This window comes from Castor canadensis, chromosome 15 (assembly GCF_047511655.1).
Source record: "Castor canadensis chromosome 15, mCasCan1.hap1v2, whole genome shotgun sequence".
Classification (NCBI taxonomy): Eukaryota; Metazoa; Chordata; class Mammalia; order Rodentia; family Castoridae; genus Castor; species Castor canadensis.
The window spans coordinates 7247592-7273371 of NC_133400.1; the positions used below are offsets into that span (position 1 = coordinate 7247592).

Here is a 25780-nt window from a genome sequence, read left to right on the forward strand (position 1 = left end):
TCAGTCCAAAATGCAATATTAACTTTGTATGAGTCCTGACCTTTCCTTAATTTTAGCCTGCTTCAGAACCTCAGACAACTATCTGTTCAAATTAAAAAGGCAAAGGGAAGATGTGTTAACTAGGTGTAACTTTTTCTGTGTTGTTTTCTTTTTTTTGGCAGTACTGGGGTTTGAACTCAGGGCCTTGTGCTTGCTAGGCAGGCATTCTACCACTTAAGCCACATACCCAGCTCCATTTGCTTTAGGTTATTTTTCAGATAGGGTCTTGTGCTTTATGCTCATGGTTAGCCTCAGACCACAATCCTACTCTACCTCCCAATAGCTGGTATTACAGGTGTGCACCACCACTGCTGGCCTTAGGTATAACTTTTTCTAAATGAAGAAATAATATAGTCTGCACTTTTGTTGTATCAATAAAACATAAATTTAGTTTTGATTTGATTCATAAAGGTGGCGCTGTCCTTGTCTGGCTCTGTTTTCACTAACTTACCAGTGAGCCTGGCCTTGGGCAGAGAGGCTCCCCTCCAAGTCAGTGTGGAGGTGTAGCTTATCTCTTTGCTGTAGGCTTTTCCTTTATTTGCCTCTCAGGGCAGCAGAGTTCATAGCTAGGTGAAAACAGGTCTGTTTCTGGAGGCAGATGGGTTAAAGGACCTGCAGGACTGACTTCGCTTTTTCGATGTTCAGAATCAACATATATGGTTTGTGCCTTGCTAGTGAGGTCTGTGCTCCTCTTGTTGTCCATCCAGGCTCAGTCCTGGACAGTCTCCATTCTGACCCACATCTGGCTCTCCATTCTGACCCACATCTGGCCCTCCCTTCTCCCCAGAAGTGCAACCATTTAGCTAAATCATCCTACAGGATGGAGTCACAGAAAGTGAAAGGGTTTGGAGGTGAGATTAGAACCACAGTTCTGCTTCTTGCTGGCATGGCCATGGGCAACTCTCTTCACCTTTCTGGTGTCATTGCTTCTCCTGCATACTGGGATGCTGTTCCCAGTCTCATTCTCATTTGGAATGTAACATTACAATTGCTTGATGCAATTTTGGCTTTTCTAGGTGCTTAATAAATTCCTAGAATCTAATGAAAATGAAAACACAACTCACCGGAACCTCAGGGATACAGCAAAGGCAGCACTAAGAGCAAAGTTTAGAGCTGAGTGCCTACATTAAAAACAAAAAAACCAGATATCTCAAATAAATAGCTTAATGGTGCACCTCAAACTCCCAGAAAAACAAGAACAAGCCAAACCCCAAATAAGTGGGCATTCTTTTAAAATGTAGTTTAAAAAGTAATGCTCTCAGAGCAACTCGCCCCGACCATATATTATGCCTGTTGAATCATTAATGATTCCATGAATCCTGTTTTAATCCTGCTTGCATACCGTCTCTTCTGTTAGATGCTAAGCCCCATCCAGGTGAGTATTACCACGTGGGTTTCTATTACCACGTGCCTTCTGCATGTATCTTTCTCCTTCCCTAACGTCTCTTGAATAGAATGATTGAGATTTCCTTATTTCTCCCATTCATTGTAATTCGTATGTTTTTAAATTGTGTACACATAGCAAAGCTGAAATGTAATTATCCCGTCCCACTGCCCCGGGACAGATAACCTTAGCATGCTCTGTCTGTAGTCAATCCCACTCTCATCTGACACAACCTTATGGCAGCTAGTACACTTCTACCTTGCACAGAGTCCCTCCCTCAAATTAGTCAGTACCAGTATCTTGATTGTTAGTCAACTTTCTGCTGCTGTGACAAAATACCTGAGGCAAACAACTTAAAGGAGAAAAGGTTTATAGGTTTATTTAGGTGCATGGTTTCAAAGGTTTCAGTCCATAACCACTTGACCCCATCATTTTTGGGCCTGCAGGGAATGTGGGTGGAGCGAAGCAGAGAGAGAGGCTGTATATCCCTCCAAGGGCCTGACCCTAGTGCCCTCACTTCCTCTCATGAGGCCCCACTTCCTAAAGGTTTCACCTCCTCTCGTCAGCACCATGGCCGGAGACCAAGTCCTTGGGGGAAAGCATGGGACCCAGACCATAGCGGTGTGTTTGTGGTTGTTCTTGCGTTGACTGACAGCTCAGGCTCTGGTTTCCTTGCTGAAGTCTGGCATTCCTCATACCTAGTTTTTCCTTCTGAATGCAGCTTTCTTCTTCTTGAAGTACACTCCTTTTTTGTTATTTTATGAGGATCTAAGTGTGTGGTAAATTTTACTGTACTGAAAATGATAATTTAGTTAGGTGAAACACCTTGCAAAGCAGGGTTTGTTACCTTCATCTAGCATTTATTTCTGTTTTTTAGACTTGTGCCTTGAATCAAATGTTTGCCTCTTTTATGTGTGTGTGTATGTATGTGGAGTGTGTGTGTCACTGGGATTTGAACTCAGGGTCTCATATTTGCTGCCACTTGAGCCACACCCTCCACCCTTCATTGCTTTAGTTATTTTTCAAGTAGGGTCTTGCACTTTTAGGTCAGGACCAGCCTTCGGTCTGTGCTTCCCTTGTACCTAGGATTTCAGAAGGGAATCACCTCTGCTCCCAGCTTGTTTGTTGAGATTGGGGTGGGGGGGGTACTCACTAATTTTTTCCAAAGCTGGCTTTGAACCATCTCAATTTCTACCCAATCTCTACCTCCAGAAGAGCTGAGATTACAGGTGTGAGCTACCACACCTAGTCACACCTAGTTTACCCTTTTGAGTAAGCTTTCTTTGGCCTTTGGATTAATTAAGCTTTAATTTTGTTTTGCCTTTGCTGTTGTGAAATTTAAGAACAGTGTGTTCAGGCATCTATTTATTATTATTTCTGTGGTAGTTCTTATTTTTTTTTCTCTTTTATTTATTTATTTTTTCTTTTATTATTCATATGCGCATACAAGGCTTGGTTCATTTCTCCCCCCTGCCCCCACCCACTCCCTTACCACCCACTCCACCCCCTCCCGCTCCTCCCCCTCAATACCCAGAAGAAACTATTTTGCCCTTATCTCTAATTTTGTTGTAGAGAGAGTATAAGCAATAATAGGAAGGAACAAGGGTTTTTGCTGGTTGAGATAAGGATAGCTATACAGGGCATTGACTCACATTGATTTCCTGTGCATGTGTGTTATCTTCTAGGTTAATTCTTTTTGATTTAACCTTTTCTCTAGTTCCTGGTCCCCTTTTCCTATTGGCCTCAGTTGCTTTAAGGTATCTGCTTTAGTTTCTCTGCGTTAAGGGCAACAAATGCTAGTTAATTTTTTAGGTGTCTTACCTATCCTCACCCCTCCCTTGTGTGCTCTCGCTTTTATCATGTGCTCATAGTCCAATCCCCTTGTTGTGTTTGCCCTTGATCTAATGTAGATCAATAATAATCTATTTATTATTATTTCTGTGGTAGTTCTTAGATTTCAGAATTCAGGTCTGTTTTTTGTAGACTAATATCCCTTCTGCACAGATGTCCCTGTCCTAATCCCCAGAACCTATGGATATGTATGTTAGCCTCCATGTCAGGGAGTTCAGGTTTCAGAAGGAGTTAAGCTCATCAGTTGACTATCAGATGAAGAGATTTTTTGCCCAATGTCATCACAGTGTCCTAGGAGTAGAAGAAGATGTGGAGAGTCATCATCAAGTGACACAACGTGAATCAAAGGTGAGAAGGACTCAGCTGGCCATTGCTGGCTCTGAGGGTAGAAGGAGGGTCAGGAGCCTAGGAATGCAGGTGCCCTATAGACATGGGGAAGATGGGAGAATGGCACCTCCCCGAAAGCCTGTCTTCTACTGAGCTCTCATCCTTTATCTCTTTAGATCTTCCACCCTACCACCCCCACCCTATTCCCCATGGCCTTTGGAGGAAACTCCTGCAGCACCCGTTTCAAACTGTGACTTTAGTTGTTTTTTCCCTCCCATTCATATTTCCCATCTCTGCTTCTCTGTTGTAGATTTGGGGCAGTTGCTTCAGATCTTTTGTTACTTATTATTCTCCCTTTAGCTCCATTTAGTCAGTTGATAATCAACTTTGGTTTTCATTGCAAGAAGTTTATTCCCCTTAAATTTCTCTCTCCATGCTCTTTTCTTTCTTTCTTTCTTTCTTTTCTTCTTTCTTGTTCATGTCTCCTTTCTTCTCTTGGGTTATCTTCAACATTTGTACCTTATAATCTTTTAGATCAATATTACTTAAAGTTGTGCAGCCTTCCCATTTGTTGAGTATGCTGATTTCCTTTAGTGTTTTGTGATTTTTGATTGTGAGCTCATTCACAGTAGGGATTCTTTTCCTGTGTAGTTCTCATGCAGTCTAAGTTTCAGTTTCTCTCCAGACTACTTTTACATTTCTTTCAATGAAATGTGTCAGGGATATCACTAAACCATGTCCAATTTCCATGTTATTTTTTAACTTGGGTATTTCTCTGCTATATGGTATGATAACTCAGCACTTCATGCAAAGAGCAGACTTGGAATTTTGTGTTCTCAAGGGAGAGTTTTCCTGTAAGAAATTTGTTTGAGTGCCTTGTTCTGACTGTGGTGTGGGGGACAGGTGGCAGAGGGGCTGGACTAGTGAATGATGGAGTAGATTCTGGCACAGACTTTCTTCCTGTCTCAGCCTGTGTTTTGCAGTGTAGCCATCCTGCTGTGTGCCATCCTGAATGCCCAGGCTACCAAGAAATTGTGTAGGCAGTGTGGATGGTGTTCACTGCAGGGTTGCAGTTGGAAGGAGTCAGAGAGTGTGAAGGACCACAGGGGGTCAGTTCACCTATTGGTCAGCCTTCGAGGTCCTGGAAGCTGCTTTGGCCTCTGTACCCAGCATGTGTGTGGCAGGACGTCATCTGCAGACCTGGCTCCTGGATAACCTCTGCAGTCTGAGAGGGAGAAAGCTTTGCTCTCTGCTGTGCATGGCAAAACTTGTACCCTGTCACTCCCACAGCCAGACTGCCATTTCATGAAGGGCCTTAGGTAAAAGGGCCAAGGTGCATCAAGAGGTGGCCTTGCCTGCACTGAAGGCTTCTAGGTGGGAGAAAGCAGACTGGTCACTTCTCTCCTGAGGTTGGGGGAAAGGCTGCAAGAGAGCTATTGTGTCTGAAACAAGCAATTATTGAGTGTTCACTGTATACTGGGCACTGTGCTAGGCTTCACGAATACAGTGAAGAATAAGGCACCATTCTTGTCATTATTAAAACCACAGTATAGTGGGTTATAATAAGTAGAATGTCCCCATTAGTGGTGTGACTAGGAGGAACAAGATGCTTTTTTTCCAGAATTCACCATACTTGACAGGAATGTGAGCCTGCAGAGAGCCACAGTGTCTTCTGTCACTTATTCTTTACTGTGGCCATTGAAAGTGGGTGCTGTGATTCCCCACTTCTGCAAGACCAAGAGCTGTGTGTGACCAGCAATCCTCAGGCCCCATAGTTAGCACATGGAAAAGCCAGAGTTTGGACCGGAGGGTTCAGCTCTGGTGTTGAAGTCCACTTACCATGGGCCACCTACAACCACATGGAAGTCCAGGCTACATTCAGGATGAGCAGGAGTACAGTGAAGTTGAGCCACTGGAAAGGGATTGGGGGTCTCACGTGGGCTGGGCACAGGAATATCTTTCCACATCTTGTCAAGGGCTCAAATGAGCAAATGCCAGAAACGGGTTTTGCAGAGATCTGTAGGAATTGACTCACTCTCAGCCAGGTTCCCAGACCCAAGCCAGTGACCACAGGGCCTCTCTGTTAGCCCTTCCTCCTGTTCTGGGGATGGTGCTGGAAGGCTTTGGTTTTGATAAGATGCCTTCCTCAGCCTGGATGTGTACTTGCATTCAGAGGAGACTCCCTACACAGGCAGAAGCAGATTTGCTTGCTCTACCCTGGGCGTGGGCCAGGCCTCTGGCTGGCTTCCAGGAGAGACACTAATGTCTCTCAAATTCACCTGTACCTGCAGATCATGAAGGAGGTGCGGCGAGCGCTGTGCAATGCAGCCACCGATGACAGCAAGCTGCTGCTTCTCAGCGCAGTGGGCAGCGTGTTCTGCAGTGGCCTGGACTATTCCTACCTGATTGGCCGGCTGTCCAGCGACCGGAGGAAGGAGAGCACTCGAATTGCAGAGGCCATTAGGTGAGCCCAGCTTCTGTCCCCACACCTTGGGCTCCTACTGCCATATTTGTCAAATAAGAAGACAGGCTGCTCGGTTAAACTTGAATTTCAAACAACAGAGAATCTTAAGCTTTCACACAAGAATGTCCCATGCATTCATTACCTGGGACATTCTTTTATTTTAAAATGATTTGCTGTGTACCTGAGCTTTGACTTTTCATCAAACATCCTAAATTTAATCTACAGCCCTACTCCTGCCAAAATTAGGGCTACTTTGCTCCCCAAGTTAGAGTTCATTTTCCTTCTTTCGATCAAAAGGAGATTTTTTTTTTCCTTTTAAGGCCTGTGTCTGGTAAAGCCCATGTATTATGCACACTACTCCCGCCTTCTGTTGGATGGTGGAATTCTTTGGATGTTTCTGTGTCCTGGAACTGACATGACTCCATAATAGGAAGGGTGGGGTTGGCCTGGGCAGCTGTGCATTTTCAGACCCAATGAGGTGGGGGTACTGCCCCCTGTCTTACTGCCTTTGGGGCAAAAGCGGGGAACTAAGGTGATGTCCAGTGCCAATACTCAGTGCCCCTTTTGGGACCTGGAGGGTCATCACACCCTGCTCTTTACAGCAGGGTTCAAAGCAAGTAAGAGTGATTTCTAGGCAGGGCTATTTAGGTGATTGACAGCTGTCACTCTGTGAGCACTCTAGAGAGGGCAGACACTTGCACTATTATGCCTTGCTCAGGGAGCAGACAGTTCAGTAATGCCCGTTGGGCTCCTGGGAATGAATGCTTATTGCACATGGTGTCACAGAGCCTTGAGTCAGGTGCTGGAGATTTTCTGGGGCCTCCACTTGCACTGTCCTGTGGCTGCATCACACAAGGCTGATTGCCACATGGCCACGGGGGCTGAGGGACAAAGGTCCAGGGGACCCTGGGGTCCTTATGTATGGAATTCCGAGTTCTGCTTTGGGGAAGCAGCCATGTGCTTCCTCTCGCAGAATTCTTTCAGGGAGCACAAGAAGCCTAGACACTGGTACTGAGACAGTGTGGGGCTTTTATACTACGCCTGGACTTCCTGGGCACAGCCCTGGCTCCTTCCATGACAGTTTGTTCTTGCTTCTCCACTGTGTCTTCTCATAAGTCAAGTGGAGCAGAACAGTCCCCAGAGATGCTTCTCTCCTCATTTATGGGACCAATAGAACGCACCCTAGAAAAATGAGTGTCCATTTCTATGACTGGCAGAAAGTCTTGCTGTAGTCTTCATCTGCTTACGAATTTCAGTTGAGGCATTCACTGTTTGTTGTAGCTGCTGGTTTCCATCCATGCACACACAGCTCACCAGCATACAAACCTCTGGTGGTCCCCCAAAGATATGTGCACATCCTAACCTCAGGAGCTGTGAAGCTGACCTTATTTGGAAAAAGGGTCTTTAAAAATGTAATTAAGATTGAATTCTGAAATGAGATTATCCTGGATTAGAGTGGGCTTGCTCCAACTTCAAAGAGAACTGCCCTTAGGAGAGGAGAGGAGAGGATCTGGATAAGCTAGGCACATCTATAATGCCAGCTACTTGGGAGGTGGAGGTAGGAGGATCATGGTCCTAGGCAAAAGCACAAGACCTATCTCAAAAAAAACCTAAAAGGACTGAGGACATGGCTCAAGTGGCAGAGTGCTTTCCCAGCAAGCACAAGACCCTGAGTTCAATCCACCAAAACAGAAAAAGAGAAAGACCCTTATGCAAGAGAGAAAAGGTGGTTTTAAGGATAAGGGGATGGAGAAGGAGAGGATCAAGACATCAGCAGGGCAAGGGGTTTGTAGGAAGACAGAGGGAGACACAGACAATGTGGCCACTTAGTGATGAGTGCCTTTGGGTCAGAGAGAGACCTTGCTCTCCCATCAGACCCTGCTAAGGAGTCTCTTTGCTGCCCCACTTTTGGAGGGCTCCCTGGGAGCACACTCTTTAGAGCTGGGCACATGGTGTGGCAGTGGCATGTTTTCCGCAGAGTGTGGACATCCAGAGAAGTACCCGAATGAACCGAGCGAAGTGCACAGTGTTTGAACAAAGTTTGGTCCACGCTGTAAGGCCTTTCCCAGGTGTATTAACTTATTTATGGGCTGAGAAGTCTCTTGGGAAAGAACTTCATTCATAATCCAGCAGGGAACCATCTTGTGGACATGGACTGTCCCTGATCTCCAGCTGGCCTGTGGACGTCCCTTGCCATTCTCTTAGGAAGAGCTCTGCAGGACTGATCACTTGACCCAGCCTGCCCTGAGCCTTACTCCTACCCGCTCCTCATCCTTGCTTAAAGAAAACACATACAGGACCAGGTGCCAGCTTCCCTCTGCAGATGCTGCATGAATGGACTAGCAGGTGTCAGAGAGCTCCAATGACTCATTCAGCAGCAGCCTTCATCCAGGACCATCCTGAGGGAGAGGGGCACTCACCCGTACTGGGATGGTGTACTCAGTGTGGCATTCAGGTTGAACACAGGCTAGCGGCCACTCCAGTTCTCACCCACCTCTGCGCCTGCATGTGGTGCATGCTTAAGCATGTCACTCACCTTGACAAGTTTATTGGCTCATTTGGAACATGGGGCCATCAAAACACTGGGCCTGGCCTCACTGGAGGGTTGCTAGAATGAAAAGCAATCAGATACCCAATGTGAACTATTCTTGGCACACACTTAGCACTTAGAACAGGCGTAAAGAATTATTATTGTTGTTGTGACAGCTGTTACTTCCAGCCACGAGTTGTAGTTAAGCCGAGTCTGACTGTGGAGTAGGCTCCTGAAGACCTCTCTAAGGTGCTTGGTTAATAGTCACTGTGTGTGCCTGGTGCTCGCAGGACCTGACTAGCTGACCTGGCTCTGAGCCTTGGCAGTGAAAAGGCTACCAGGTGAGATCTGGTTATCCCCATGAGCAGAATTTTGCTTCTGAGTCTCCACTAGGCTGGGTGAATGGATAACAGGCCACTGTGCATTGGATGAAAGCCATGTACAGATGCACAGTCCATAATAACAGCCTGATTGAGCATTCCTCGTGTATCAGGCACCGTGCTGGTTCCCTGTGTGGGTCGTCTCATGTGATTCTCATTCAGCCCTGTGGGGAGCCAGCACTGGCATTTCCATTTTACACAGGGAGCAAATGAGGCTTGAGGGGCCCGGCAACTTGTCCAAGGTCCTTCCACTAGTGAATGGCAGCATTGAGACTTGACCCTGACTCTGCCAGACTCTGAAGTTCCTGCCCATTCTGCCACATGAGAGAAACCCACCAGCGCAGTCAGGAAACAGATGGTAGGGCTTGGGTTGAGAGGAGGAAGCTGTGAAGGCCTGGTCACTGTGATGGCCTTGGACCCTCAGGATGACAGCAAGCAATCCTGAGCCTAGCCCTGCCATTGCTCTCGGATCAGATATCTGAGCTGCAGGTCTGTAATGCAATATCCTGTTTGCTGTTTGTCTCCCACATTCATGGGGCCCTTGTGATAGAGATCTTCTGCCTGAGGTGAGAGAAAAAGGATGAGAGGAGGACCTCACACCACATTATCATATTAAGGAAATGAAATGGGGGCAGGTTAGAATGAAATCGAGCATCTGGTAGGGAGGATGGGAATTCTGTATTCCTGAGCCCTGTCACTTTCCTTGAGGGTCCCTGCTGCCACTGCACAGAGCATAGGTTGGAAACCACAGAGTGAAAGGCTCTGGGGTCCTGAAAAGGAAGGTTCCAGATGGGGATGAGGGCTGCAGTCCATTTCTGAAGGGCTGACGTGTGGATGACTGATTGCATCAGAGAGGCTGATTACAGTGGTAAAAATGAGCCTGTAACCTATCCTAAAATCTAACCATGAGGTTAGGAAGGGAAGCCAGTGGAAAGCCAGGCATCAGAGAGCCATGGTGCCAGGATTCTTCCTTTGAAGCTGTGTTTTTTGGGGGATCATCTGCAGAGGGGCCGGCAGTGACCGAGGTGAATCCACCATCTTAGGCAATGTGATGCTGCAAGCCTGGGTCGGAGCTGCAAGGCTTTCATGATAATTCATGTAGATCTTTAGATATTCTTGGCCCAGTAGAACATGGAGCAGTCTTCTCACGGTTGTCTCTGACCTCAGTATATCACAATGATGTCACCTTTTTTTTTTTTTTTGGTAGTAGTGGGGTTTGAGCTCTGGGCCTTGCACTTGCTAGGCAGTGCTCTACCACTTGAACCACTCCAGCCCTTTTTACTCTAGCTCTTTTTTGAGTAGGGTCTCACGTTTATGCCGAGGCCATCCTAGACAGCTGAATGACAGGTGTGTGCCACCGTGACCAGCTTTTATTGGTTGAAATGGGGTTTGTGAACTTCAAACCATGATCCTCCCAATTTTTGCCTTTCGAGTAGCTAGGATTATAGGTGTGAACCACTGTGCCTGGCCTTACCCACATATTTTGATAAGAGTTCAGGGGAGGAACAATAGCAACTGAGAAGGGATAAATCAGCTCGACGTGCTCAACTGTGATAAAAATTTGCTTCCTGCATATGTAAGCCTAAAACACATGTTACCAATCAGCTCATGGCTGTCCTCAAAATGGTGACTCAGAAACCCAGACCTTTCCATCCTGTGCCTCCACCTCTTCCTAGACTGTTGGGTTCATCTAGGTGACTATGGAGGACTTCATGGTTGATGGGTGGTGTGCACCTGGAAGTGATACCTGTGTCTTCTCACATTTTGTTGGGAAGCCCTTGATGACCCAGCCACAGCCAGCTGCAAGAGAGGCTGGGCAATGTGGTCTACCAGTAGTCCCAGGAAGAAGGAGGAAGGGAAAAGGAATTTTGTGAACAGTTGGCCAGTCATTACTATACTTCTGCAGTCTCTGCTCTCCTTCTGGGAGATGTGTATTTCTTCAACAGCCATTTACTGAGTGCTAATTTCAATATGGATGGAAGCCAAGCAGTACTCCAGGCATACCTATGGGTGTCCTTAAGGAGCTAAAGGGAAAAAGGATTCATAGACAAGTGAATAAGCAAGCAAATAATTAGTAGGGTGATTGCACATTGTGATAGTAGTGTTTCTAAGACCTCTCAGAGGCCAGTGTGGCTATGCACAGTGAATAGGGTCAGGAGTGACATGAGAGAAGCCTAGAGCTGTAATCCAAGGTAGACCAAGGTCACAGGCATTTGGATTTTATCCTTGTGGTTCTTGGTAGTTTTCAATCTTCCATCTGAGAATAATGTTGAAGGTTGACTTTACTAGGCATCTTGAATCTTTCCCCCATGTCCAGATGAATATTAAAATTTTATAGATCTTATATAGCAATGAGGGGAAAGGCAAAGGAAGTAGAGATCTTTGCAGGTGACTCTGTTTTGTAGGTACAGATGCATGCTGTAACCTTGCACGATGCAGAAGGGCAGGGAGAGAAAATACTACCCCGTCTTCTAGCCCTGATTGCAGAAGTCTAATGCCCCTGGGGGAGCCCAGCAGCCTCTCCCAATTTCAGTCAAAGACATCATAATACTAGACCCTCATCAGTGTTGTGGAACCACCCTCAGTGACACTGTTTTCCCTGTAGATTGGGACCCTCCCTGGATTGAAATAAATCTTAGATGTCATTAGACCCCCCCCCCAGTCCTGCCTACCATCTGAAGTTTGAATATCCTTTTCAATAGTGCTTACAGTGACCATGAAGCTAAAAGTGGTCCTGAAGCTACCCTATTCCATTTTGGGTCAGTGATTTTAAGACTTTCCTTCTCTCTTTGAATTGGAGTTTGCCTGTGTAGAACACCTTTTGTTTCTATTTCTAATTCTGGTTTGGAACCATAACATTTTGGTCATCTTCCTTCAACAGATAAAACTTTGTCAGTATCTAAGGTGTCTGTATAATTCACTGTCAATGTCATGGTTCTTGACAGTGGGAGGAAGGTAATAGGAACTGGGAGCAGCATTGGGAAATCCAGCATGGACTGGGCTGACAAGGATGCATGGCCACACCGTCAGTCCCCTCTGAAAATCTGGCCGCCCAGTGGCTTGGTGTCTGTGTGAGTGAGGCCCCTGCCTGGTCCCTGTTCACCTCTGATGCCCAGGATATATATCATAGTACTTAGGAAAACTGGGTGCCAGTGAGGCTTGGCAAGCTTAGGCCACCTGTTAAAAAAAGTCTTCTCTCTCCTCCAGGGACTTTGTGAAGGCCTTTATCCAGTTTAAGAAGCCCATTGTGGTGGCCATCAATGGGCCAGCACTGGGCCTAGGCGCCTCCATTCTGCCCCTCTGTGACATTGTGTGGGCCAGCGAGAAAGCCTGGTTCCAGACGCCCTACGCCACCATCCGCCTCACACCTGCCGGCTGCTCCTCCTATACCTTCCCCCAGATCCTGGGTGTGGCACTGGTAAGCCTCCCATTTCCCTGATGGCCTCCCTTTCTGGTACATGCATTTGAGCCCCTGCAGGACCCCTTCATCTTGGATTTAGGACACAAAGTGCTGTCAACCTGCAGAATCTGTCTCAGCTTCCTCAGCTGCCCAGAGGAGCTGGGACTGAAACCTGGTGGTCTTGGTCCTTTGAGCTATCTGCCTGTAAGAGTATCCACTTATTGAACCCCTACTCTGTTCCATGTGCTGTGTGCACATTGTCTCAGTCCTTCCTTACAACTCAGTAGGGCTGTGTCTTTGGGAGAGCTAAAATCAACAACCCACAATCTCAGCATCTGCACAATTGCTATCTCACTCTTGCCACAGAGCAGACGGGTACAGAAGTGGCCTACAGTGACCAGGTGTCTTCCATCTAGTAGGGCTACAAGAGAGACCCAGAAGATCACCAGGAAGGTCTTTATGAGCCGGGTCTGCGGGGGCTTCTGCACCTCTCTCCATCACTGACCACGACTCCATCACGTGGCAGTATGGGCCTCTAGGGGAGGTGGGGAAGTAGGGCCCAACTTGATCTAAGCAGGGGGATGGAAAGAACTGCTAAGATCACAAAGCGGCCTGCACCCCTGCTGGAAACTGGTCATCTTACAGATGCAAAGCTAAACTCAGAGAAGAATTGCCACATCACCGGGTTGGTCAGCAGGCAGAGGGAGGACATGAAGGCCACTGTGGGCTGTAGTCAGAGACTTCCATGCGAGCAGGTCTGGGCAGCATGTGTGGCTGACAGCAGCACATGCAAAGTGCTCACTGTATGCTGGGGCTGGACAAGGCCCCAAGAGGACAGATGCAGAGACTGAAGCTCAGGAAGGGTAAGGGAATGATCAAAAGCCACACAGTGGGATGCACGTATGGGATGTGGATCCAACAGTCTAGTTCTATAGTTTGTGCTCTTACCCAGCGGGTTATAAAGCAGGACCCGTCTCTAAGGACTGAGTCTGAGATTCAAACTAACAGAGCCCAGGGAGGGTTCAGAAAGGAATGGCTGGCCCAAGTAGGTGGGCCACTGTACAGCAGCATATCCAGCATCCTTTGACAGCTCACAGGCCTCCCCTGATGCTCAGACCAAACTCTGCTGATCTTAACCACAGGCTCTGATCTCAGTTTGCATGAGTTCATCAGGTCTGAGGAAGATCTTAGTTTCCTTCCCTCTTGCTGACTTCTCCGCAGCCTCTGGAGGTGGGGGTAGCTGGTCAGTCCCTCCCTTCAGTCCTTGCTAAGAATCCATTCAATGCTGGACACTACAACCCACCAGGTACTTGGGGTGCTCAGGGAAATGGGGTCCTGCTCTTTGGGTCTCTGTATCCCAGCTCGCCATCCTGGGCAGTGGCCTGACCTTGCACAGGGAGGGCTCCTGTACAGAGCAACCTTTGAACATGACCTCACATTCCAGACACAGGTGACACAGTAGAAGGACTGAGCAGGGAGTAAGCTGAACAGGCCTTGCAATGAAAGGTGGTAAGCATTAGGTGAGGATGGTAGGGAGGGAGACTGGGACAAGGCAGTAGATGTGAATAGGCCAACCCAGAGACAGGACGTGAGCCATGCACAGCAGGCTAGAATGTCTGGGGACTGCTGAGAGCACCTGCCAGCAGGCATTGTATGTCATGGGAGACCTACAAATAGCCAAAACACAACCCACAGTGCTAACCCTCCAACCCCAGAGGCAGAGTTCCTGCCTCCAGGGCTCTGGAGAGTGGCTCCCTTCCTTCTGTTCTCACGTACACTACTGTGAATTATACCTTCTTTTCCAATGGACTCCAGGGTGTTTCTTTCTACTCCTGATTCTGCCGGAGGATAAACAGCCACCTTTAGCTTGACTCCTGGTTGTCCAAGGCAGCTCCTACTTACTCAGTGCTGTGATCACTCCCTCCAGCCAGGTGCTCTGCAGTCCCGTTGCCCTTGGAGGGCACAGGGCTTTAACTTCCTGGGTTTCTTCCTTTTCTCCCTTTGAGTCTCCATCTCCCACTGATTTCACAGGGAACCTACAGGCCCATCACCTTGAATGCCCTGCTTTGGTTACCACAGTGAAAGAGGCCAATAAGCCATATCCCTTCTGCTTCCTTAATAGTCTTCCTTGCTCCTTTTACAAAATGACACCACTGACCATAATACAAATAATGAACTTTTGTTGCCCCTCTACCAAGTCCTGTCCTAGCATTGTCTCCCTTAATCCTGCCTCTATCCTAGGAATGCAGTGCTCTCCTTAGGCACCTGGAATGTGGAAAGGATTGAAGCTTTGTGAGGTTAAGTGATTCTCCCAGAGTCATGCATTAGTGACTAAATTTTATGTTTGTATTTTCTCAGTCTACAGTGGGTTGTTTGTTGATTTTGGGGGGATTTTTTGGTCCTTATCAGTGGCACCCTGCCTTCACCCAGCCGCCCAAGACTCAGACCACCCTTTCTTAGTCTTCTGTATTCCTCTTCAAAGAGGGCACTGTCTGAAGTGGCCCAGAAGCCATCGTATTTGAACAAAGGCCCTACCAGTGCCTTGCACCCACCAAGGAACAGGTTAAGGTGGATCTGAGCCTGGTTTATTGGAGGAGATAGGGCCAGCCACTGCTTCTCCCAAGGAGTCTCACAGCTTCCTCTGAGGGCTTGAAGACATCATTCTATTCTCAGTGACCTGTGGTATGGAAATGCCCAGAGGCCTGTTCTGATTTTAGGCACCACTTCTTCTATGCAACATTGCCAATAGGTGGGACAGACAAAGTCTCTGGGAAGCGTGGGGCTACTCACAGTCTCAGCAACAGCAGAACAGTCAGGGGACACTGAGCCCTGAGGCAAACGTTTTCCCTTTAAATGGCAGGCATGTGCTCTGCCCAGACCTCCTTGTCTACAACTTTTCCTCCTTGTTTTTGTGGTCACAAAAAAATGTTTAAACTGTGCAATCTTGTCTCTTCCTCTCAGTCTCTTATTTCAGTCATTTCTGAAACCCCATGAATGTTACTGATGGAGACGTGCTCGTCTTGATGACTGTGTGCTGTGTGGCTCTTCCACTGAGTCTGTTCCCTTCATTTCTGCTTCCTGGGACTGAGGAATTTCTGAATAGTGTAACAACATGCTGTCTGTAAGCAGACAGACACTGGGGCTTATTAGCAACCTAGTACATTCCTCTACTCCAGCCTAAAAGATTATTCTCTAAGTCATCAGTGACAACCAAAAGGAGAAAAAGGGGCAACTTGTGTAAAGAGTTGGAGGCCAGTGAACTTGGCATTTCAACACTGATCCAAGAGTAGCCAGCATAGATAGCAGGAAAGCAAGGAAGGGAAAGGCAAGTTGATGTACAGCAGGCAGGGAAGGTACTGTCTGCCATGGGAAGCAGGTATCTATCTCACACGACCATGACCTGTAGCAGCCTGGGAATCACCTGTTTCTATGCTGCTGCTGGTTACTGCCATGAGCTCTGTCTGTGCCTAGGATATTTTCCAGTTTTTCCTCCCAGATCGTGTGTGTTAGCAAGCTTTCAATTACTGTAATAAAATACCTAAGATAACAAACTTTAAGGAGGAAAAGTTTATTTTGACTCAGTTGTGGAGGTTCCAATCTATGATTGGTTGGAACCATTGCTTCTGGGCCTGTGTGTGGTGGTGGAGCAAAATTGCTCACCTAATGGTGGTTGAGAAATGCGAGGAGCTGAGGAGAGATGGAGGGAGGGAAGAAAGGAGGGAGGAAGGGAGGAGGAGGAGAGACCAGGGTCCCAAAATCCTCTTGAAGGACACACCCCAGTGACCTAAAACCTCCCACCAGGCCCCACCTCTTACAGATTCTACCACCTCCTGTGAGTGCAAAGCTAGGGACCAAGCCTTTAGCACATGGGCCTTTGGGGAGCACTTAAGATCCAAACTATAGCACCATGTACGGCAGTGGCAAACTTCACAGCTGAGGGAAATCATCTGGGGAGTGGGGTGAAAGGAAGAGCCCTTCTCCATTGTCAGGCCAGGGTATCAGCCCTCAGTGCAGGCTAATGGAGGGTCTTGTCAGTGGAGGCTGTGGGAGGGCTATGGGGCAGACAAGGCTACAATAACTTCATGACTCCTCTTGAGAATTGAATGAAAGCTGAGAGACACACACATGCAGTTCACACAGTGTATCCAACCTCAGTTGTGAATCCTGTGTCAGAGAGCAGGGACAGCCATGCATGCCAACCCAGAGCTCCCTAAAGGGTGCAGGCAGAGCTCGGGGCCCTCAGCCTTCCCCTGCCCTTGCTCTTTCAGGCCAATGAGATGCTGTTCTGCGGGCGGAAGCTCACTGCCCAGGAGGCGTGCAGCAGAGGCCTGGTGTCTCAGGTCTTTTGGCCCACCACGTTCAGCCAGGAGGTCATGCTACGGGTCAAGGAGATGGCATCTTGCAGCGCTGTGGTGAGTTCCTGTCTCCCATGTGCTTGTCCTTACTCTAGACCCATTCTACAGATGAGGACAACTGGGCTTGGAGGGACTAATTGACTTGCCAGAGGTCATGAAGGGAGTAGGCAAATGGCTCTTTGCAATGTAGGAGACATCGCTCTTGATGCCGAGAGCTTAGGTGAGAGGGGAGGTGCTCAGCATGGCTGCCTATTTTCCTTCACACCCAGTCAGAAAAACCTCACAGGAGAGATTGGTGCCGTGGGGCAGTGTGTGCTGCTTTAAGACAGAGTCCTGAACATGCACGAAAGCATAAGACATCTGCAGCTTTCAAAGAAAAGGACAGGGTGTAGAACCAGCCCAGGACACACTGTCCCCGAATTTCATCCTGTTCCCGCGTGCCCGGCACATCTGACAGTCACTGCCTGATTGAAGGTACTCCAAAGAAGAGATAGGTAACACCTCCACAGAGGCTCCAGTTTTTAATTGTCCCATTTATCTCTTGGCAGTCACTCTAAGCACAGAAGGGAACAACCTGGGGGAAGGGGAAGGAAAGACTGTCCTGGAGCCCTGGGCTAGTTTAGGTACTGGAGGATAAGGTCCTGGCCACTCTGCTTCAGGAGCAGGGGACAACTGGATTGGGTCTGTGGGCCAGACCCTTGACCTCCCTACCTTTCTCCTGTTCTGGTTATCTATTCATCATCTCCTCACTAGTCATTTATTGGGCACCTATTGTATGTACACCCTGCTCCCCCAGAAGCTTACTGGTGAGGATGACAACTATGGGTGCTGATGGTCTACTCTCTGGATTATACTCAGACACCCATGTGCTCCATGCCTTGCTAATCTTACATGGATTTGCTTTTAATCTGCCTGATGACTAAATGATCTGCTTGTCCCACTTTGCCCAAGACTCCTGGATTTAGCACTGAAAACCCTGCATCCCAGCAAACCCTGCAGTCCTGGGTAAACAGGCCTGCTTGATTCAGAGGACACTGAGCGTGCATGAGGGCAGGAGTCAGAAGTCCATGGGGAGGATAGGCAGCAGCTTGTGGTCGGTTTACATGGGGGATGAGAAGGTCAGCGAAACTCTGGAGGATGGTGGGAGGCCAGCCTAGCTGCCGTGGGCAGTGCAGTCTATGGGCGGTGAGGAGATACCCAGGTGAAGCAGCTGGTGAAAGGATACCCAGAGGGAAAGACTCTTAGGAGAGGCCATTGATGAAAAACAATGCAAACAAACCTTGGCACTCAGGGATCCAGGAGCTTCAGATGATTTTCTGAGAAGGAAATCTACTCCAGCATAGTGAAGCTGCTGGCCTCTGGAAGGTGGCGCTCCTAGGAGGAAGAGATGCCCAGGAGGAGACGCTCTAGAAGGAGGCCTTCCAGCCATTCCCACCACCCCACAGCCTCTAGCCTGCATCCTTCCAGCTGACTGGTACCCAGGAGCTCTCTTCTTGCTTTTTCTGAGTTTGAAAGTGTTTAGTGACAGTGTGAATCTAAGCCTTGGTCTCAGCAGAAAGATGCTCAAGGGTCTCACTTCTATGGGAGGCAGCAGTGTACCATGGGGATCAGTCAGACTAAGGTTTACCCAGCCACATCACACTACCACCAAGCTGTCGGGCAGCCCTGGGTCACATTACTTCCTGAAGGTCCTTCATCTGTAATGGGGTAAAAATAGGACCTACATGAAGTTAAGAGGAGTAAGAGAGAATTCGGAAGTACTTCTCGTGGAGCCTGTCGGTTAATGGCGATCACAGTACGTAGTTATTATTGCTATAATTATTTTTACTCATTCCTGTGATTACTATTGCTCACTACCACAGTTGGCATTCGTATGATTACTCATTACTGTGGCAGTTACTACCATTGTTACTATGGTCATTATTATGCATTAATACAATGAGTTGTGTGGTTGCTATTGTCACTATTGCTCATTACTATGGTTGCTTAAATTCCTCAGTATTATGATTATTACTTTGATTTCTATAATTATTATTCATGACAATGATTCTTATTACTGATTGGTACACTTACTACTCATTAGAACCATTATTGTGATGTCGTGATGATTGGTATAATTATTATTCATTATTATTGTTACTACTTGCTACTGTTAATCCTACTCTTCTTCCTACTAAGCCAAAGAAGGCCATTGCTGTTGGAGTGAGTCATATGAATAGTTGGACAACCAGTAGTTCATTTCATCACCTTGTTCTGTGTTCCCATGACACTGAGATCTAGAAAATGAATCCATTCATGAGGTGGTTAAAACAGGTTTTTCATACTTTTTCATAATACCCTTAGCAAATGGCACCATGTTGGTGTTATCTTTAGGTAAAAGACAAAGTCTTGTGGCCTAGGGTACCATGGTTCCCCCAGCCATCCCAGGGATGGAGGATTCAGCATCTTGGTCATCTGGAAGCTATTCATGGCAGTACTGGAAAAGAAAAATGACAGGTCCAGACTGATGGAGGTGGCTTCCTCTGTCTTTGAGCTTCACTGGCCCCGTACACAGTCCCTGGTGCCAGCTAACCAGACTTATGCATTTCCCTTCAGGTGTTAGAGGAGTCCAAATGTCTGGTTCGGAGCTTCCTGAAGTCAGTGCTGGAAGATGTGAACGAGAAGGAGTGCCTCATGCTGAAGCAGCTCTGGAGCTCTTCCAAAGGCCTGGATTCCCTATTCAGCTACCTGCAGGACAAAATCTACGAGGTCTGAAGGGCTCCAACATACCTGCCCCACGCTCAAGGGCACCTGAGCCTTCCAACTTGGCCCTGCGTTTCTGGCCATTGGAGACCAGGGTCTACCCTGGCCAAGAGCTCATCAGGGTGTCTCTTTACACCTAGGGTTGTTTCCATTCCTTGTGTTCTTTGGTTGTTCCTCATTGGTTTGATTTCGTATAATAGTGGGAAACGCAGCCCACATGGCCTCCTCACATCTCTGTCCAAATTGGCCCCAGAGCTCTCGAGGGCTACATCTTCCCAGGGCTCTGCCAGGTTCCACTGTCCTTCTCCACATTGAAATGCACCACCATGGTCCAGGAGGGACAGACTGCTCCCCCCATCCTACTGACTCGGGCTGTGTCTACATAGCGCCTCTGATTTGCAGATGAGCCCATTCTGGCTCTCTGGTCTAAGGGTAGATCCGATGCCAGGAAACCTTGGGAATCCACAGACCAATGAGCAGGCAACTGTGTAGACCCGGCTTCAGTCTCCTCTCTGATGCAACTCTCTGTGACAATTAGGGCTTGGTCTTAAAACCCAACTGAGTGATTTGCAAACCCAGATATTGTACATTTAGAAAGGTTTTGTTAAATATATATTTTTAAAACAATGTAAGTGGAAATTCTGATAATTTATGTGTATTATATGTAAAGCTAGTTTTGCAAAAACATGAACTACTAGGAAACTGTTTTTCTTTATTCGGACTTATTTTATTTATTTATTTTGTTTATATATTATGATGTCTGTTGTTCACACAATCTTATTTTCATACTGCCCTGGACCAAATACCATTCAAGGTTCCTGCCGTTTGGTGCATTCTAGCGATGAACCACATAGTAAGAAAATTCGGAGAGATGAGAACAGAAGGATCTCTATGGATAAAAGGAATAGCTCTGTATCGGACCCTCTTCACATTGCTCTAATCACATAATAGCAGATCTTCATTCTTGTCCTTAGGTTAAGTCATGGTGGAGTTTTCTCTTTACTCACTATCTTTAAGAAGTAAAGGTCCCTTTCAACCCTGGTTGACCTGGTCCTAAAACAGACCTACTCCCTAGTTGTATGGCATTAAGAAAGGGTGGGGACAGTCCATACCTGGGGACAGCATGGTGCCCAGGGTGAGATGTTTTTCTTGGGGGCAAATGACTGAACTTGGATTTCAGACACCATTTCTCCATGTGGACAGTGTATTGTGGCTTGGCTTTCGAGGGAGATGGGCAAGAGCTCCCAGTCCAAATGATACATCTTTTACCTAGCTGTTTACTCACATAAAGGCACAGTAGCCCCTGATGGCAGGGTCCCTGTAGCAACTGTATTTGGGCCATTAGACTAGAGCCCCTGCATCTGCTGCCAGGAAGGAGAGGTTTGGTTTAGGTTGGTAAAGATAAAGGTGTAAACAGAGAAGTGGAAGAAACCTGTTCTTCATGAGGCTTACACTTGTTAGAGGTCACACACTCAGAGAAAATTAGACTCTCAGGATGACAGGATTCTTCCATTTGTGTCACAACCTTGAGTATCCCTTATTCTCCCTCCTCTTTTCCTCTGGGTTTCCAGCCTCTCTTGGCCCTCCCTTGGAGCCATGTTGGCCATGGGGAGCCAGAAGAGGACACCTGTGTTGGCTCTGTTAAGCCAAAGGTGTATGGAATTAAAGTCTTTTTGTGGGTCTCTTTTGTCCCTGGAGAATCCTGTAGGAACTGTGCACCTGAGGTGTAGGTAATTAGTACTGGGAAACACGTGTTTCCATCCCAGTGCCTATTGTCTCTTCTCCATTGGGTTGCTCTCGTGGACACTTTCCCAAAGCCTTCTGTTAACCTTGTTGTATGTGGGGCAGAGAATTGTTGCTGGGCCCTTGCTTTCTGCTCAGCCTCTGATCAGGAAGGTGATGTTCAGCATCTTCAGAAACAGTGTCAGGATTCTTACTGGAAATGCAAAGGGGGTGCTGAGAAATCCCTTTTCATCCATGCCCATCTTTGTTTCTTGCTGGAGAACCAGAAATATTTTAGCTTCAGATGTATCACGAGCTACAAACCTCTGAATGTGTTGAGGATAGGGTATTTAAAAAAGATAGTCTATAGTTTGGTCATTTGCATAAAGTTAATTCAAGAGCAGAGTTCCACAACTAGGCAAAAGTTAGTAAATCTGATTGCTACAGTGTAGACAGTCTATAGGAGTTTTCACTTTCTAGATAGTTGTTTTGGTAAGGTGTAGGTGAAATCCAAGTAAATTATAGCAAATTGACTTGTGATGAAAATACCAGATTTATGATTGTGTCAAGATTTGTCCTGTTAACTTTCTTGAGATAGGGCTTAGATCTCCTTCTTTAACCTATACCCCAGTGTCGTTTCTCCACCTACAGGATCCCTTGTCCTTTCCCCCCAACCCTGCCTTTCTCCCTCACCCCCATATCTGTCCTTCAAAGAGCCTGGGTGGGTCTTTGAGGAATTGTAACTGGTTTTGCCAGCTCCATCCCGGAATTCCTAAGCAAGCAGCCATGGGTGGGAATTTGAGGGTACCTCTCCTTAGCCAAGAACCCTAGCAAACCACTCTTCTCCATCTCTTAGCCAGGTCTTGAAACATTCCTTCCCTCTCTGCTCCAATCCTCATGATGGCTACTCCTAGAATCTTCTGATGGAGTTATTGGAGCTAATAGCTTTGCTCCCAGAGGACTTTTTCTAAAACATTTGTTAAGATGGACAGACCTCCTCACTATTCAGAAACCACAGCCTAACGTGAATGTCATACTCGTGTGTCTCTTCATATTTAGAAATAATGTCTGTGGGTGACAACTGTCAAAATTTCTTGCTAAGAATGAAATTGGGTAAGGAAGTAGAGAACCGATTTAAAAAAATCTTAATTCTTGTTTGGTATTGATTTAAACTAGGAAATGTTCTCTGCAAAGCATGAAAATACATTTTCCCCATATGAAGTTTAGTTTGAGGTTGGAAAAATAATAATCACAATAGACTTTGAACAATGCAATTGTATCTCTGAATAGTCACATTTAAAAATAGCCTTGACTGAATGCTGAATTGCATTTCCCATTATTAATTGTTGGTTTAAAAACTTTTAAACCTTTAAAAAACACTTTTGAAAGTTTATAAACTTTTTTTTAATTTGGAATTTAGTCACATTCATGTAATTTTCCAATCTAGTTTCTGTAGAAAATTTTTTAACAAATAGAAACAGCAACAACCTTCCTAAGTGGATATTTAAAATACAGAGTTTCTTCTCTTCTGTGTTTCTGTATTTAGATATTTGGTCTGTTGTATATATTAGTCTAGATACTCTTACTAATATACACAGTATTTAAGACTCAAAATGAGATTTCTTAAGTATTTTATTTTATTCTCTGTAAATGGTTTTGTAAAATCTTTAAAAATCTACACTTTGCCTTTGTAGATACATCTTTGGGGTTTGTCTTGCATGTATATTTTTGTTGTAGATAAGTGTTGCTTAGTTCTTTCTGCAGATTTTGGTTGAAATGCTTACAGACTTTAATACAGTATATATTTTCAGAATATAAACTTTTATATTTCTGTGGTAAGTTAGGATATGCGTTTTAGGCAATCTTTTCCATTCATATCACTTTTTCTGTTTTTTTTTAATAGCATACTGGTTTAGTGCCAATGGTTTTTGTTTTTGTTTTTTTAATATAATGCTCTTCTATTGTTAAAGAGCAGTTTAATTTTCTTTTTCTAGAAGTTAACTAAGTTTAAAGTATAATTTGAAGATGTATTGGATTTGTGAATAAGCCTTTCCATTAGAATCAGTAAACTTTCCAACTTTTGCAACTATATGTGTACTTTAAGACCTCCCCATAAATTCTCACTGTGTGGCAGTTGATGGAGTTTGTGAACAGAGCCTTAAGCTTGTTGCAAAAAAAAAAAAAAAAAAAAAAAAAAACTTTAAAAATAGGGTAATACGGGTTGTTTCCTCCATGTAAGCCATGCTGATGGGCTCCATGTAGCCTGTCACTGATGGCTAATCGGAAGAGCATGGTTGAGTTGATGGCGGCAGGGACCAGGTAGATTCCTTGGTGATTGTCTTTGGCCATAAGATTTGACCAAGGGCAGGTTTTCTGGAGCCACTTCCATACTATTCACATAGTTTAGACATGGTCATGGGGAGGGCTGCTGGTTCATCATTTGTTCTAAACAAATGGCTTTTCCTGCACCTGACCCTGGCCATGGACCCCAGGTTCCTTGTGGCGGACCTGGAACATCCAGTCTGGCTGAGGTCAGCTCTCCTTGAGAGATATTAACAAAGTTTACATAAGAGTCTTGCTGTGTAGACAATCTGAAGTTGGTTTTAGTCCCATAATCTGCATTTCCATGTGTCCTCGGGGTCTCGTCAGTGAACTCTGTGTGTCACGTCATACTAAACTGGAGTTGAGCAGGACAAAGGCAGACTAGATACAGAGCACACCCATCAGCTGAGCCAGTCCATCCAGACCATGTGGTGAAGCAGAAGCTGTGGAGCTTACCAGCAGTGGGTCCACTGTGTCCGGAATCTAATAAAACCAGCTAGGATTCAGACTTGATTTTTCTTTTACATAATGTTTTCTTTTGGTCACCAGTAGTCACCAGCTGGTTCTCCTTATCAACACTTTTAATAGGATCTTAAGTCCAGGGCTATAGTTTGGGTAAAGTCATCGGTCCATCTCTAAAGTCTTTATTGTCACCTATCAGCCATTAAGATGGAGATTTGTTGGTTTGCAGTGTGTGGGTCAGTCAGAAGAGCCAAGGTCTGGTGTTAAGCTTCAGCTCTGATATCTCTGGGTTGACCTCACCTCGTTGGCCCAACATCTGGCCTGGTCATTACATTGACTCCAGGTAGTTCAGAGGGTGTAGAGTTTTCCATCTAGTATTTAATTTGTCCCTGTGCCATTAGTTCCAGCTTGAAGTCATTTGCCAGTGTCTACATTGACAAGATTGTGAAAATATTGCCTTTCATAAAACCAAGGACCAAAGAATTCCATTATTCCAACAAAGCATGAATTTCATAGCTTGTAGGCATGTCTAGACAGAGATGTGCAAGCTCAATGGCACAGAGAAACCGCTCAGTTCCCCAACCTCATGCTTCCCCGGCTAGCCACACAGAGGGATCTGTTGTCACATTGAGAAGGCTCTGAAAGAGGAGTTTCTAAGATTGAAACTCACTATCTCAGGTGGGTGTTTCTGCTGTGTAGTCCTAAGTCTATTCATACCATTAAAAGTGGATGTCTGGCATTTCCCCAGGTTATCTGACCAGTGTAGACTCCTCCATTTGCATATGAGCTCTGACAGGAGTTTTGCGCATGTGTCTACACTGAGCAGTGGGATCCTGCAATTGCCAGACATCCACCTCTTTTGTTCTGCATGGACCCATTCTAATTCCTGTTTGGTGGAGGAAGAGTTTTCCCCAATTCTCACACCATTCATGATGAAAAATCATTGATCCATTAACCAATTGAGAAATGACTGATGCTGAAGAAGTGCTATTCTATTGGTAAGGCTTATTACCAAACGTCTGATAATGAAGCAGGCTACCAAAACCTTAACCCAGCCCATCCTAGGAGCGTTTGGGTTTGATCATGGATGTAGCACACACACCAAAATCCACGGAGACCTTTGCAAATTAGGATACTTGTTTTATTTTGCCAGATTATCATGGGAGAGTCTTTTAACTAGTTCTGAATACATGTAAGTATGAGTACTTCATAGAGTTATAAAGCAGGTACAGCTGGCCCATTCTTACCTTTGTAAATATTCCCCCAAACTGGGTGCAGTACTGGGGATAATAATCTTCTGATTTATCAAATGCTGACTGTCTAGAGCAAATTGTACACTCTCTTTGTGAATGGTCCTGTAACGTGTATGAACACATTTCTGGGTGCCTTAGAAGTTGTATTTTTCATGTGTGCTAATATGCAGTATTTATACATTGTGAGAAGCTGCTTTGAATAAAAAGGTTAAAACTTCGCCTGCATTTGCTGGTATTCCTGCTTTGGCAGTTGACGTACAACATTTCACAGATGGATTCTGTGGTTTCTGAAGAGATCGATTTTGGGGGCCTCCTGGGGGTTGTGTTTGGATTCCTGGGACCCCAAGAACCTGGCTCCCCCACCTAGGTCTGGCCTGAGGCTTCCAGTATTCAGGAAGACAGTCGTGGGGGAGGGGCGTGCAACAACAGCTCGATGTCAGAGGACACTGGAGCTGGAACACATCTGTGAATTCTCAGGGTGCCAATGTCAGCATTGATCCCTTCCCTGACATGCCAGGGGCTCCCTCCTCACTAGAGGTAAACCTCTTG

General features: G+C 46.1%; 1 protein-coding gene across 2 annotated transcripts in view; it reads left to right on the forward strand.

Moving 5' to 3' along the window:
* Cdyl2 (chromodomain Y like 2) overlaps positions 1–25448 on the forward strand; it is a 151050-nt gene extending 125602 nt beyond the window's left edge. For both annotated transcript variants that reach the window (XM_074055598.1, XM_020179757.2), the window contains 4 exons: positions 5893–6065; positions 12183–12393; positions 16644–16787; positions 19326–25448. In XM_074055598.1, coding sequence (XP_073911699.1) covers positions 5893–6065; positions 12183–12393; positions 16644–16787; positions 19326–19484 — 687 coding nt within the window. In that variant the 3' untranslated portion in view covers positions 19485–25448. The remainder of the gene's footprint in view (positions 1–5892; positions 6066–12182; positions 12394–16643; positions 16788–19325) is intronic.
* The last annotated feature ends 332 nt before the right edge of the window (positions 25449–25780 follow it).